Source organism: Chiloscyllium punctatum, chromosome 4 (assembly GCF_047496795.1).
Source record: "Chiloscyllium punctatum isolate Juve2018m chromosome 4, sChiPun1.3, whole genome shotgun sequence".
Classification (NCBI taxonomy): domain Eukaryota; kingdom Metazoa; phylum Chordata; class Chondrichthyes; order Orectolobiformes; family Hemiscylliidae; genus Chiloscyllium; species Chiloscyllium punctatum.
In genome coordinates, this window is record NC_092742.1 from 84,672,991 (window position 1) to 84,689,099 (window position 16,109).

Genomic DNA, 16,109 nt, shown 5'->3' on the forward strand with positions numbered 1-16,109 from the left:
AAGAGATTCTAAACGGTTTTACACCCAAGTCAGAGTAACAGACAAACTCGTTCCAGATAAACGAACAAGGCGTTTGCACAGTACTGCAAGATATAAATAAGAAATGCATGGAAAGTAGTAGGCTGTAGTTAATTAAATTATGCAGCATATTCAAAACCTGCTACTTAAACTATTGGAAACAAAATGGAATACAGTGCTCATGGAGTGCAGGCTGGCTTTAAGGTGTCCAATAGATCATGGGGAATGGGACCCCGGAAGAAAACAGACTCAGATTGTTTATACTTCCAATCTGCTAAAGACAATAAGACAGTCGCTGAGTTGAACTCTATGGACAGCAATGGCTGCTTAAAACTGTAAAAGCACAATAAGTCACAGTGAGATCCCATAATTTACCCCTCGACCAGTCACTGACCTTGCTCATTGGTTGGGAGTGGGGATGCTGCAGTGGATTTGAATGCTGTAAGTTACGAAAGGGAGGTGGTTTTTGGTTAAGTATGGAATGGGGAGGCGGAGGATGGCGAGGTGATGAACGGTGGTGTGATGATTGCGAATGGGATCAAATGTTACGGGGAGAAAGCGGGGAAAAGGGGTTGAAAAACAGATCAGCCATGACTGGATGACAGAGCAGACTAGATGGGCCGAATGGCCTAATTTTTGCTCCTGCGATCTTACGGTGGAGGTGACACATTTAGGGCATTGCTGGTGGAGCGGGGTCAGGTGAGGGCGTGACTGGGCGGGCACCCGATGGAATATGACTCATTTCCAAATCTTTGTCCAAATTCATTGCCAGCGGAGCCATTTCCCAACACACAAAAACACCAACAGAATGAAAAAGGGGCGGTGGCTGGGGGGAAGCAAGCTTGCATGAATCTGAGGATGGACACTCCAGAAGCTGTTCTTGGGCAAGAGAGGGAGTAGTGTGAAATTAAAACAACCTGCCTTTGGGGGAAGGAGGGAAGGGGGCAAAAGGTAGTGGAAACCGGGAGGGCAGAACTCCCCAACGTTAGGCATGAAGAAAACTATCCTCTATTTTGCTTAGAACCCTCTCGCCCTCCGGGTTTGCTCTCAGTAAGGCTGACCTGTTCCTCTGGCATTCATGCCCATCATTAACATCGGCTGTTCACCCACATTCCTGCTGGTAAAGTTCCATTCCCACTCCCTTAGCCTTTTCCCACCTTTCCCATTGGAACCACCCGGTCTTCTCCCTATGCTTCCCGCCCCCCGCAGCATTAAAATGAAACTCCATCACTGTGGGGTCTTTTAGCTCAGTGTACCTAACCTGGATGTGTGTCATAACACAAAGCTGATCAAAAAAAAACTTTAATTAAATTAAAAAAAACTTTTCCGGCCCCCTTCAGTTCTGAAGAAGTCACACTGGACTCAAAACAAATCACAGATGCTGACAGACCTGCTGAGTTTGTGTGGTGATGTGGAAAACGGGTGATTTGTTTTAGAGGGTGTGGCTGATCTGGTGTGTGTGTGTTTGAGAGAGAGAGAGATTTTTATACCCTGCAGTGAATTCGACCAATCGTTAACACGTCTTAAATGTACGACTTGTATTTAACCTCGACCACGCTTCTCTCTCTCTCTCTCTAAACCGCTTCCAACTCTTTCTGTGATCTGTGATTTCCTTCTGCTCCCCTCTCGACACTGATCGCTTTAATTAGAAACTGAATCAGGGTTGGATTACGTGTGGATGGTTCCAACTCTTCCGGGTCGACAATATAGAGCCAATGATTTTTTAAGGGAAAAAAAACACACACATAAGAAGGGCAGATCGGAGTGAGTGGTGGACAATTCCTGCAATCAGTTCTAAGCAGAGAGACGCAAACAGACAAACCAGCCAGCAGAAGGTGTGCTATAGCAAACATGAGGTATCGGGTCGGCGCTGGTGGCAGCGGCAGCAGCAGCTAAGAGATGGAAGAGAAAGCGGTGCCCGGGACCCAGTGCAGCTCCGACGCTGGGCGGTCAGGCGATGCTGGTGGGTTGGGCGCAGGGTCAGTTACTCCCCGGACTCTCTCCAGGTGCGAGCACGGTCAGCCGGACTCCCAAGGCACCCTTCACAGAGCCCTGGACTTCAAGCTGCAGGGCAACCAGTGCTACAAGGCGAAGAAATTCCGAGAAGCCATCGGCAAGTACCACCGGGCTCTGCTGGAGATGAAGGGCTTCCTGGCGGTCACCGACCCCGAGTCGTCCCCGTCCCCGTCCCCGGCTGTCCCGGTGCAGCCTTCCTCCTGCGGGAGGGCGCCGGTCACACTGACCGAGGAGGAGAGGAGGTTGCTGGAGAGTAGCGAGATCGAGTGTTACAACAGTCTGGCGGGTAAGCCTCCCCCCAAAAGCCTTGTGTGTGTGTGTGTTTGTCTTTCGGAGCCACCTCGCCCAGATTTCACCCGCTCCTTTTCCAGCCGGGATCAGCCGCCCCCATTCCTTGCTCCTTCAGCATGATATCCATCTGCTGAGGGATGGCAATAATTGATGGCATTTCTGAGTTCGTGGACTCTCTGGTTGGAACTGAAATACTTCAGGCAACCTTCCACCCCAGATATGTTCCAACTACCTGGCATCCGTTCCCCTTACCCCTGTAACTTGCGTTGCACTGGGATTTGCCAGGACGATATATTGGCTTGTCATGTTGTGGAAAGCATGACATCACTGGGTGCAGTTTACACCCAGGGTTGTGAGACCAAGGACACGTTTAGAGGAGGTAATACCAGCAGAAGTGAGTCACAAGGATGTTATTGAGGGAAATGCCAGGCTGTTCCTTACCCCGTGGACAGCGTGTGCTGACCAATTCCCAAGGAAATATGCTACGGTCCCATAGAAGCCGGAATTCTGCATGTTTTGGAGCTGTAGTAACAGAGGAAGTGGTGGAGGCTGGTACAATTACAACTTTAAAAGGCGTAGAGATGGATAAATGAATAGGGAGGGTTTAGAGGGATATGGGACAACTGCTGGCAAATGGGACTAGATTAGTTGAGGATATCTGGACACCACAGATAAGTTGGAGCAAAAGGTCTCTTTGTGCTGTACATCTCTATAATTGCAGATGCTGGAAATCTTAAACAAATATGGAAATTGCCGGAGAACCTCAGCAGGTCTGACAACATCTGTGGAGAGAAAGCAAGGTTAATATCCACGTCCAATGACTCTTTTTCACAACTGGGCAGCACAGTGATTAGCATTGCTGCCTCACAGCACCAGGGACCAGAGCCCAATTCCAGCCTTGGGTGACTGTGTGAAGTTTGTACCTTCTCCCTGCATCTGCATGGGTTTCCTCTGGATGCTCCAGTATCGTCCCAAGAGCCCAAAGAAGTGCAGACTAGGTGGATTGGCCATGTTAAATCTGGGATTACAGGGATAGGTTGTGGGTCTGCGTGGCTTGCTCCTTGATGGGCTAAATGGCCTCCTTATGCACTGCCAGGAGTCTATGATTCTGCATCTGTATTAAACCTGCATATGCAGCAGTTTACAATGTTCACAGGTAATTAAGATAAGCTACCCAAGTATGAAACATCCAGTGCAGAAATGCCTCTCTGTCATGTGTGTTTTAGGCTAAAAGCAGCCCCCACACTACAACCTGTGCCTGCCCACCTACTTGTCCACCCAGCCACATTGTCACTATATGCCCAGTACGTACAGACGAGGACCCCTGCAATTTTGTACAATTTGTAACCAAGCTTTAATTCCAAGCTGCTGTTATTGACTGGGTATGGTCTCCATATTCTTTGCTATGAATATTTCAGAAGAATATATTAGCATAAAGCATAATGGTCTTTGGAGAAAAGTAAACTTAGAAACATATACTCAATCAAAATGTTAGTAAGCTTTTAGAATTAAATGATTGTAGTCTTATACTAATAAATCAATAACTACATATGAAGTAGCCATGTAGTGCTTGAATGCAAACTCAAATTATACCTATTGATCAATGTTGCCACTTGCATGCAAAATAAATAAACTCTTGATACAAAGAAGCACCAACACATCACAAAGTACTTGAAATATGATTGGTTCAATTTGCTACAGCAATATTAATAGCTAGACTAACAAGGAAGTTAAAGCTAGTTTATAGGTGATAACCAGAGTTAAATCTAGTCAACCATCTTAATTGTCTAAGAGGTGGCTGGCCTGTCAATTACTTGCTACAAGAAGGTACCAAGACAGCTTGTGTCCAAAGGCTATTTCTTTTAAAGGCTGCTGCTGACTTTGTACCATTCAATGTCCCTCGTACACATTTGATAGAAAGTTTAGGCTAGTATCTGCCAAATATTTTCCCACTGTGACTCCATTTTGACACTTGAAAATGGTCATGACCACCTTGTTGGTGAGAGCTGAGAGAGTGGGGAACCTGGCTGTTGTAACTTAATGCAAACTCAATGGTGGCCACTACTGCTTCGCACCTCACGATCTCCCTTGGAGTACGGACCTTTGTTTTGGCTTACATCAGGGGTCAACATAGGAACAAAGGCTTTAGGAATAGGCCCTTTGAGTCCACTGTGCTATTCAATCAGATCATAGCTGACCTGGTTGTGGTCCACTTTCCAGAACACTTGGCTTCTTTGTCGACAAAAAAAGCCTTGTAACTCAGGCTTGAATATATTCAATGACCCAGCCTTCGCTGCTCTCTAGGGGAAGAGATTTCCACTGACTAATGAACCTCTGAGAAAATAATTGTTCAACAATGTGCAAAATGTACAACTATTGTATGTTTTTGGTTTCTGAACTGGAAAAAGAATTTTTGGAAAATCTAAATTTTGCTAAGTCTGTAAGCAGACGGATGCACCATGAGTTGATTACTGAAGTGGTGGTGTCCCCAACTCTCAACCATCTGCTGCAAGCATTTTATTTACAAAATAAAACATTTAAATCAAATCTGAGATTAGACTGTGACAATGAAGAGCTTAATTGATGCAGGGACTTTGCAATACGTGCAAGTGTGACATCACTCACTTGCTTCTAACAATTGCTTTGGACTTAACACTGCAGCTGTAAAATCAGAAAAAGCATAGATTGCAGTGGAAAATGTACATTTAAAATATTAATGGAAAATCCACAGAATGAATAGAACACCAATGGAATTCATATAACACGAGAGAATCTTCCAGTGAGCCACAAAAATCCACTGTAATCCACTGCTGGTAGCTGTGCTGACTCATACATTTGATAAGGGGAAGTGGTACAATAGAGAAATTCAGTCCGATTTTGAGGTCTTTTAGAGAGCAAGGTAAGTCTGAATGCAAATTTTGGACTGCAGTTCAATAAAACCTACAAAGTCAATGCAAGCAAAAATCAAGATGGCTAATCCAAAATTCTAACCTTGTGTATGCTATCATCACAAGTTAAAATGACCTGAGTCAGTATTGACAGGGACATCAACCACCTGGGGGAAAATCACATCCTGTCTTCATTGTACATTAACTGGCACTTTCCAGTAACAGTGGGAATAGGAATTCTTGCTGGAGAAATGAAGATAATACTTGTGACTTATGCAGGTGAAATCACCAATCAGATTCCCCTGGCCCTTAAGTTAGCACTGTGCACAAGCAGGAGGCTGGAAGAACACAGCAAACCAGGCAGCATCAAGGGGTGAAGAAGTCAGCATTTTGGATGTAACCCTTCCTCAGGACTTCACCTCCTGATGCTGCCTGGCTTGCTGTGTTCTTCCAGCCTCCTGCTTGTCTACCTTGGATTCCAGCATCTGCAATTTTTTTGTCTCTACTTAAGTTAGTACTTGCTAGCTCCCAATTCTGTGTGTGGATACCAGTGTTTTACACATTCATTTTGAAAAGCAGAATATATTTTACAGTTCACAATGTTGCTATTTTAATACTGAGTAGGGCTAATTTTCTTAGATTGGAAATGATATGATTAAAAGTGTGTTTGTATCAAATCATCATTCCTCCAGCATTGAAGTCCTCAATGTAAGTTTATCCGCCTTCAGGTCTCTTGCTTCCTTCAGAGTTGCACATAGTTATGTTTTGTTGGTGTAGCTTGGTTTATATTTTTCTTATTCCCACTAAGGTTTTTTTTGGGTTATTATAACTTTATTCAAAAATGCTGAGATCCATTGTATTTAACTCTTGAGTATTCATCATAGTCTTAACATTGTCTATGAGCATGTGCCCCTTATCAGTTAAGCTGATTCTGTTGAATGCTAAAGCCACATATCTGCAGGCTAGAAATACCATAGTTTGAAGTCTCGACACTAACTGTGTGTGTTTCTGGAATGGGATCCAGATTTGTTGGAGGGGTGGGGGGTGTGGATATGGAGAAACAATGGATAAAATGTAGAGGAGTGTTTTCCATCGCTGATATCGTCAGCAGGGCTACTGTAGATGGCGCTATTGTGTCATCTCGCAATCTTCAGCTATGCTATTTGCAATCACCATAATTGTCATCGGGGCAATGGTATTTCTAGCCAGAAGGAGTACCAAGGGGTTAATAAGAATTGAAGTAGTCCGCTTTAGCAGGAAAAAAGCACTAGAGACACTTGAAGCAATAAATTCTCAGGACCTAATAGTCTGTATCCCAGGACTACATAGTTGTGGATGCAATGGTTATGACCTCCCCAGCTTCTAGATCAGGCATCATGGATTGGAAGCTAGCAACTGTTCCATCAATATTCAGGATGGGAGGTAATGGGGAGCATGCAGGCTAGTTATCCTGAATTCCTGAATTGTTGAGGAAAATGCTGGAATTATTAAGGAAGTCCTAGCAATATACCTTGAATCAATGTGATCAGCCAAATTCAACATAGTTTTCAAAAATTGTTTCTGAAATTTATTTATTGGTGCTTTTTGATGTACCTATTCAGGAATGTCATAGAGTCATAGAGATGTACAGCATGGAAGCAGACCCGACCCATCCATGCCAACCAGATATCCCAACTCAATCTAGTCCCACCTGTTAAAGGGGAACAAGTAGATGCAGAATACTTGGATTTCCAAAAGATGTGCAATGAAGAGCCACACAAAAAAAATGCACAAGATAAGGGCTGAAGAAGTGGGGGTAATATATTAGCAAGGGCAAGTGGTTTGGTATGGATAGGAAGAAGAAAGTAGGGATAAGCAGGACTCTGTATGAGAAAGGGCAAAGACAGCATATGTTGAATGATCTTAGATTGATGCAAGGTAGAAAATGAAAGATCATCCAGAAGAGGTCAGTTATTTGCAGAAAGAACTCTCCCTTCCTGAAAGATGGACAAATTACTGGTTCACCACATGTGTCAAAGGCATGTTGTCCTATCAAACTCAGTGGGGAATGCATCCATTTCTAAAGGCTGCTTGTTAACATTCATTAATCTACTAGGTTGCACATGTAGACTCATTTTTCTTTCATAAGAAGTGGCCTTTGCTGGTTATGTCAGCATTTATTGACTGTCCACATTTGCCCTTGGGAGGCAATTAAGGAAGTAGTAGCAAACCACCTTTTTGAATCATCGCACCCCATCTACACCAGGCACATCCACATGCTGTTTGAACGCAAGTGAAAAAAATAGTGATATAATTCTAAATTGGGGTGATGTGTCTAGGAGGAGAACTTGCAGGTGGTGGTGTCCCCATACGGCTGAAGTCCTTGTATTTCTGTGTGGTAGACCTTGCAGATTTGAAAGGTGGTTTTGAAGGGGGCTCAGGAATGTTGCTGCAGTACATCTCGTAGTTGGTACACACTGCTGCCAATGTACATCAGGTGATGGAGGAAGTGAATGTTTAAGGTGGTTGGAATGCATGTCAAGTGAGCTGATCAGTCCCAGGTTGTGCCCAGCTTCTTGAGTTGTTAAAGTCAGTCATCCAAAAAAGTGGAACACTTTCCATCTCACTCCTGACTTCTGCCTTGTAGATGGTTGACAGGTAGGAATCAGGGAGAAAACACTCTAGTCATTGGAATTGTGCCTTGCTCAAAGGAAGATTGTTTTAGGTGTTGAAGAGAATCAACACCTAAGACATCAGTAGAGAAGTTCCTCATGGTTGTAATCTCAATTCCACCATCTTAAAGTTGTTCCAACAATGACAGGCTTCAGGAAGTCAGAGCTGAGCTACTTGTCTGAGAACTTCCAGCTTCTGAACTGCTTTTGTAGCCAGAGTACTTATAGTTCCGTTTCTAATCAACATTAACCCCAGGATTTAGATGTTTGTGTGTGCCACAGACTGTCAAAGGAAGATGAATTAAGGAATCAAGGAATTAAGGGCTACGGGGAGAATGTGGGTAAGTGGAGTTGAAATGCCCATCAGCCATGATTGAATGGTGGACTCGATGGGCCGAATGGCCTTACTTCCACTCCTATGTCTTATGGTCTTATGGTCTTATGATTACATTCTGTTTTGTTCTCTTGATGCCTAATACTTTTGTGTGGCGTGAATGTTTCCTGCTGCTCATCAGCCCAAGCTTGAACGTTGCTGGTCTTGCTGCATATGGTAACTGACTGCTTCAGCCCACTTTTGGCCTTACGAAGGAGCGAAGGCCATTGTTGGAATAACGTTAAGATGGTGGAACTGAGAATACTACCCTTAGGAGCTTCTCCACTGATGTCATTCTCTTCAACAACTAAAACAATCTTCCTTTGAGCGAGGGACAACTCCAATGAATAGAGTGTTTTCTTCCTGATTTCTACTTGCAAAATGCTAAGGCTCCTTGAGTGAAAGTGGAAAGAAGTGTGAGAGACTGGATTCCTGCCAGTTGTTGCCATGGCAACCGGTCGTCAGTCAAAGCTGTAATGAAAACTCCTGCTTTTTTTTTGTTAGTTCTTATCACTATAGATTTAGAGGCTTCAATTAATTCTGGCCAGGGAAGATATGCTTCAGCGCTGTTTGATTAAGATAGCGGTTTGTGGGTATCTAGCTATAGTTGGGTGTGAACTTTGAAGGTGAGCTTTACAGCTTTAATACCTGGCTAAGGTGCTGATACACTGAAGCTTTGCTACTTAGCCCAGTAGTTGCCATGGAAATTGTGAGCAGCCAATTAGAAAACACTCTGATAAGGTACAGCCATAAAATATGTGCTTGGGTCCCTAATAAGATTTTGCATTATATTAAGTGAATTAAAATGCAGTCTTGTTTATTTAAATATTTTCTTATATAATGCAGCTGAGATTAATTAGGTGTAGCATTCAAGAATTCAGTCAATGGTATTTTAGCCTTAATTGCAAAGGGTTGGAGTATAAGAATCAGGAAAGGTCGCTACCATTTCTGACACTAGTTCTTGAACATTTTAGGTTAAAAGATTCTCTTTCAAATAACGTAGTAATCATGGATTGCATCCAAGTTATAACAGCATAAACTCATACTCATATAATGTAGCAGAATTGCATGTCAAGGACATTTTAATAATGTTTTTCAGAAAACAGGTATTCACCTATACATCTCAATGAGATGGCTTTTTCTGTATCTCGATGCATAGCCTATCATTGATGTAGTGCTTGCCAGTGATACTTGTAAATCACACTATACAAAAGCAAGTGTTTCTTTTTAAGGATAAGAAGGTTCAAACTGCAGAATGGGATCTCTGTAAACATCTGTAAAATTCCCATCTCATTTAAAAACAGAATTTGATCTATTTATAGTCTGATTTAAGCAGTGGCTCTGCAGGGCTCAGAGTGACTAATCTGAGAAGCTAAAGATTGATCTGAGACAACTTCTTAAGTTAACCCGCTGCCTCCCCCCCCCCCCCCCCCCCCCCCCCCCCAAACCAGTGGGAGAATCTAGAATTGGCTTCAGGATAAGCGATCATCCATTTAAGACAGATGAAGAGGAAGTTCTTCTCGCCAGTTGTGAATTTTAGAATGCTTGACATCAAAGTTGCTTAGGAATTGTGTTATCAGATATAGGTGAGGCTGAGAGACGATTTTTGTTTTAAAATATTAAAAAGCAAGGATCACAGGGAGCAGGAAAGAACGTTTTTAGATTCAGGGTTTATTGTCACATGTACTCAAGTGCAGTGAAAAATGTACAAAGTTGCCATTCCTGGTGCCATTTTAGGTACAAAGGTACCTGTGTATAAAATCTTAGGTAGAAAAATAAAGAAATAAGTTTAAAAAGTTCAACACTACAGTTCTTAGTATGACTAAGCTCAAATCAGCCATGATATTACTGAGTGATGAAGCAGATTTGAGGGCATGTAGCCTACTTGTGCTCCTATTTCGATTGCTATGTACAGCACATACACTGCCACGAAAATATGATTTAGGAGCAAGAGTAGGCCATTTGTCCCCTCAAGCACATTCTATCATTCAATGAGAACATGGCTAATTATCAGCTCCACATTCTTGCCTACCCCTGGAACCATTGGCTCCCTTGTTAGTCAAGAAACTTGCACCCTCTGCCTTTTAAGAATTCAGTGAAGCAAAAAAAAACTCATTCTCAGAGCTTCCAAATCTCTTCACAACCAATGAAGTATTTTTGAAGTAGTCACTTTTGAAATGTAAGGAATATGGCAGCCTAGGTTATGTGTTCACAATATTCTGACTCCGTGGTGAGGTTAGTATTTCTTACCCAGCACTTCATGTAGTCTTGAGATACAAAGGATCTCACTGAGCTGACTGGGATGAACTTAAACCTGTGGAGATTCATGGTAAACCCAGGATGAAGGGTTGAAAATGACATGGACTTGTTATTGAATTTGTTGGGGTTAGGTAATTAATGTCTGGGAGGAGTGTCAGACACTCAATGCCTGGACCACTACTACTTCCAATCCAGGATGTAAAATAGTAAATAGCTAGTTAATAAGTGTTGCTCTTGCCATTAATATATTGCAGTTAATGTTTAAAACAGATTTTACAAAATACTGCTGAAAGTGATTTTTGTTGAAAAGATATTAATAATGTTTAAGGATGTTATGTAGGACATTGCTACAATTGTTTTTGTAGATTTATCCATTGCTCATTCTCATCTTTGAATATAATTTAAATTACGTGGCTGAAAAAACATCTTTTATGTAAACACAACCGTTTAATGTATTAACAGTTAGCCAATTATGATTTCAATAGTTTAAATGTGTATTTACATATCTATTCCAATCTATGAAAATGATCTGGATTCAGAAATTCAAAGTAATATTCTGGAAGATCCAGTAGATGCCAAACTAAGAGGACCAGTGGATTCAAAGAAGGCAGCTCAGAAATTACAGCAAGAACTGTGCAAAATGTAATAACTGCGCAGAACAGTGACAAATGAAATTTAACAGAGAAAACAAAACATTTTGCATGTAGTAGGATGCATATGTGATAGATATATTTGAAGAAATGTGCTAAACTTTATCTGGAGGTGCCGGTGTTGGACTGGAGTGTACACAAAAATCACACAACACCAGGTTATAGTCACAACAGTTTATTTGGAAGCATTAGCTTTCGGATCGCTGCTTCTTCATCAGGTGACTGTGGAACATGACCATAAGAGACAGGATTTATAGCAAAAGGTTACAGTATCATGGAAACTGTAATGATATATTAAACAAATTTAGATTAAGTCTTTCATCTTTTGGAATGATATATGCTAGTTAAGGTTCTTTTAGTATGTAAATTCCAGAACTCCTTTAAAATTATGTTCTTAAGATAGCTTCAGCCTTTCGAAAAATAGGTGCCATCTCAGCTTAGACAGTGCACTAAAGGTGTGAGGTTACAGTCTGTTTGTGTTCCAATGTTGAGTCAGACTGGTTCTATTTCAAAAGTGGGACTTACAGAATCTTACATGGATTCATGCAGTTTTTGAGCAAAATAAAATGTAATTATGCAAGTACAAATTCACCCCATAACCTGTGTGTGTGTAAAAGCTTGGCCAAGTATGTGTGTGAGTGTGATGGGGTATAAGTCTGTGAGAGAGTGCGTGCTTGGGTGTGAGTGCAGGGTGTGTGTGTCTGTGTGTGTATGAGAGAGGGTCTGTGTGTGTATGAGAGAGGGTCTGTGTGTATGTGTGAGAGAGACAGAGAGAGTGTAGAGTGCAGTGGGGTCACATGTAGTGTGACATGAACCCAAGGTCTCTGTTAAGGCCATCCCCATGAGTACAAACTTGGCTATCAGCCACTGCTCGGCCACTTTGCATTGTTGCCTGTTTTAAAGTCCGCCTTGGAGGATGGTCACCCGAAGATCTGAGGCCAAATGTCCCGGACTGCTGAAATGTTCCCCAACTGAGAGGAACACTCCTGCCTGGTGATTGTTGTGGGGTGTCCATTCATCTGTTGCCGTGGCATCGATCTTGCCAATGTTCCATGCGTCAAGGCATCCTTGCCTGCAACGTATGAGAGAGACCACGTTGACCGAGTCACATGAGTACCTGCCGCGTCTATGGTGGGTGGTGTCCCCACGTGTAGTGGTGGTATCTTTGTCGACACTCTGACATGTTTTGCAGTGGCTGCCGTGACACGGTTGTATGGTGTTGTGGTCGTATGTATAGGTAAAGCTAAAAGATCCTCAAGTAATGTCATCGACCAGGCTGAACCTGCCCAACCAACATAAAGTTGGTAATCAATAAAAATGACAGGGTCAACGTAACAGAAAAGAAGCCAAAAGCAGTCATGAGCAAATGCTTTTTTGAATGAGTTGAATGCTTTGATTGGACTGAAACTTGAATGAGGCACTCAGTTGTGGTTGAAAATGTGTTGCTGGAAAAGCGCAGCAGGTCAGGCAACATCCAAGGAGCAGGAGAATCGACGTTTTGGGCATGAGCCCTGAAGAAGGGCTGATGCCTGAAACGTCGATTCTCCTGTTCCTTGGATGCTGCCTGACCTGCTGCGCTTTTCCAGCAACACATTTTCAGCTCTGATCTCCAGCATCTGCAGTCCACACTTTCTCCACTCAGTTGTGGTTGTCAAGACACAGAGAACCCTTTCAAACGCTTGACACAAGAGAATGCTCATGACTAGTATCCAAGAGCCTGAGCTGCCTGGAAGACAGGAGGTACTCCAGCTTTTGAAACTGAAGTAAAGTTCCCTGAGAGCGAACCTTATGAGTGACATAAGGTACTTGGGGAAACAACTGGGAAATCAGAATGTCTTACAATTAGCGTTAAATTTGAAATGAAAATGAGATGCAGGTTCAAACGTGGGGAGGAAAAAATTAGGATGAATATGGAAATTAGCTGTGCATATGAATAATTGTAATTTGGCACAGGCTTCCCGATAAAGTAATAGAGGATAAAATGTCAGCAAGATTTAAGAAGTCATTAGATACTTAAAATAAGGAGACCTTTAGATATTACTAGATTTATGCATGTGCGTAGATCAAATAGTTCTCTTTTTAATCCAAAAAGCTATCTTAATGCATTATGAATGGACAGGCAGATAAGAATCTGCTTAGGTTTATGGTATAGAATTGCCAGTCTATCAACTGGAGCAAGAGAGTGTGGAATAGAATGCTTTTGTGACGACCATCTCTGAAGTGAGGTATGTGAATAGAAATAAGTGTTGTTCAATTGTCTTATAATAAATGAGTTGCTGCAATCAGTACAGTTTAGCATCAATGATATAAAGCCATGGCACCTGCCATGAGAAGGATCTCAGCCAACCCTTCAATTTATTAAAATGTTGCAATTCAGTCGATGAAGAGGTAAGTGTTTGTACGTGGGCCTCCCAGCTTTGAGTTACTTTCTTCTATTCACTCATTGACAGCAGCTGCACAGCGTTCTGTTGTCGGTTCCTTGTGTATAGGTTTCAGAAAGGAATTGCTTACCATCACTTTGGAATGCAGCCTGTTCAGTGCACATCTCATTAATTTTGGCAGAAGGTTGAGTTTAAATGGGTAATGTTCCTGTTTAAGTGTGAACTATTTGTGAAGGATTGAACACAGGGATATATTGAAAGCCTCCATTGTTACCTTTTGAATTGTTTTTTTGTGTTCATCATTTTCTAAAGATGTCTATTTAAACACACCAAACACTACAACTTATTCTCATTTCACTAGCCCCATTTAGAGCCTGTGATTAAAGGCGGCATGGTGACTCAGTGCTGCCTCACAATGCCAGGGACCCGGGTTCGATTCCAGCCTCCGGAAACTGTCTGCATGGAGGTTGCACGTTCTCCCGTGTCTGTGTGGGTTTCCTCCGGGTGCTCCGGTTTCCTCCCACAGTCCAAAAATGTGCAGCTTAGGTGCATTAGCCATAGGAAAGCTAGGTTACAGGGAGAGGATAGGGGTGATGGGTTGCTCTTTGGAGGAGCAGTGGGGATTTGATGTGTTGAATGGCCTGCTTCTGAACTGTAGGGATTCAATGATTAATGCAAATCGTGCGAACACCAAAGCTGACTTAAGTCATGGTGTTATTACTCAGCTGATGGTAATACTGGAAATTTCTCAGAGAAATCTGGCCTGATAAACAACAAATTTTTATTTTTCCTTTTTTGATTACCTCGGACATCAGTCACCAAAACTGGTTACAAAAGGCTGACAATGTAATTCAACAAAAGAACATGAAGGTTAATTACACAAAGGAAAAACACCAACTATGTTATATTATAAAAGAACTATTCAAATAATCTATGACAAACATCAGAAGGAAATGGTCATCCACTTTTCATGAGTGAAACATTTTACAGGCATTAAACTTCAGTGAAGAGCTATCCCTATCTACATCTAAAGTTTCTAATTCAGCTGGCATGGCTGAAACTGGTTTCCTTCTGGCAGATTCCTGCACATTTGCTTGATGCTATTTTCTTCAGTTTCTATTTGCCTCCAAGACCTTTTTAAAGCAACCTGCTAACTAAGCTCTCCTATTGCTTAATGTGTCCCCTCAACCCATGTCTTTCACAGCCTTGTAGGATGTCTTCCTCTCTGTCTCCTCCATGGGGTTATGCTTCTTGAACTTTCTTCACACATTTCTAAAAAGCTCAGTCCTTCTCTTCAGCCCTGACTGCTGATAATAGTACCCCTCTGTTGAATATTCTGTTGGAGTCGGCATTAGTGTTGGGCTCATCTCTTCCTTTTGCTATCTCTGCTAACAGCAAGGCAAGACCAAGAGAATTGGCATGGCTTGTAAGAAGAAGCACACAGGAGACAGTGAATAAGGGATGAGACAATTGAAGTATAGGAATTCGGATGTCACGCTGACGTTGTACAGGATATTGGTGAGATCGCTTCTGGAGTACTGTGTCCCATTCTGGTCGCCGTACTATAGAAAGATATTTATATTGGAGGGGGTTCAGCAAAGATGTACCAGTGTCTTGCTGGGACTGGAGGGTTTGATTTATAAAGAGGGGCTGGGATATTTTTCACTGGCGTGTAAGAGGTTGACCTTTATAAAGATTTATGAAGTCATGAGGAACATAGATAAGGTGAATAGCAAGGGTTTTGTTTACCTAGGATAGGGAATTCAAAACAAGGGGACATATTTTTAAGGCAAGAGGAGAAAGGGTTGAAAAGGACATGAGGGGCAACTTTTTTATGTAGATAGATGTTCATGTTGGAATGAACTGCCAGAGAGAGTGGCAGATGTAGGTGCAGTTATAATATTTAAAATACATTTGGGTAAGTATATGAATAGGAACATTCAGAGGGATATGGGCCAAATGAAGGCATGTGGGACCAGTTTGGTTTGGGAACTTGGTTGGCATGGATCTGTTTCCATGCAGTATGACTCTATGGATTCCAAGCCTTTTCATTCATTTTAGGCTTCTGTCAACAAAGCCACTCGTTGCAGTATGCCAAACGAGATGGTAAGGAACAAGGTTATCAAAAACAAAGTTTAGGACCCCCTAATGTGATCTAAACATTCTATCCCAGATAACAATTGCACATAAGAACTTAGGTACACCACTTATAGTGATATCTACATTTAAACTGCTAAGGTATAGCGTTTACCTAAAAAGAGAAGGGGTCTTCGGAGTGCTATGTGATGGATCTGCCTTGGATGACATTAAGTAATCCCTAATTTTGGCCCATTTAATATATTTTTAAAATTACATTATATTACTATTTGAAATTGTACCTTCTTGTCCCCAATTTCAAGCCTGTGCTTAAATAAAACAAGTGTTTGTCTGGACTGTTATCGAAGCACTGTTCAAAATCTCCAATGCAGGGAAGAATGAAGCATTTTTACGATTTGTCTCAAAAAGGAGCCACAGCTCCAGCAAAGTTGAAAATCACTTTGCAGACTTTTGAAAATCCATATCTCGATTTAAAATTTTAAACA

The 16,109-nt window shown here is 42.0% G+C and overlaps 1 protein-coding gene across 2 annotated transcripts in view; it reads left to right on the forward strand.

Moving 5' to 3' along the window:
- Positions 1-1,397: 1,397 nt before the first annotated feature.
- Positions 1,398-16,109, forward strand: part of LOC140476495 (tetratricopeptide repeat protein 9A) — a 94,298-nt gene continuing 79,586 nt past the window's right edge. Inside the window, exon 1 of one of the 2 annotated variants that reach the window (XM_072569204.1) lies at positions 1,398-2,320. In XM_072569204.1, coding sequence (XP_072425305.1) covers positions 1,918-2,320 — 403 coding nt within the window. In that variant the 5' untranslated portion in view covers positions 1,398-1,917. The remainder of the gene's footprint in view (positions 2,321-16,109) is intronic. The other variant, XM_072569203.1, reaches the window with a different exon arrangement.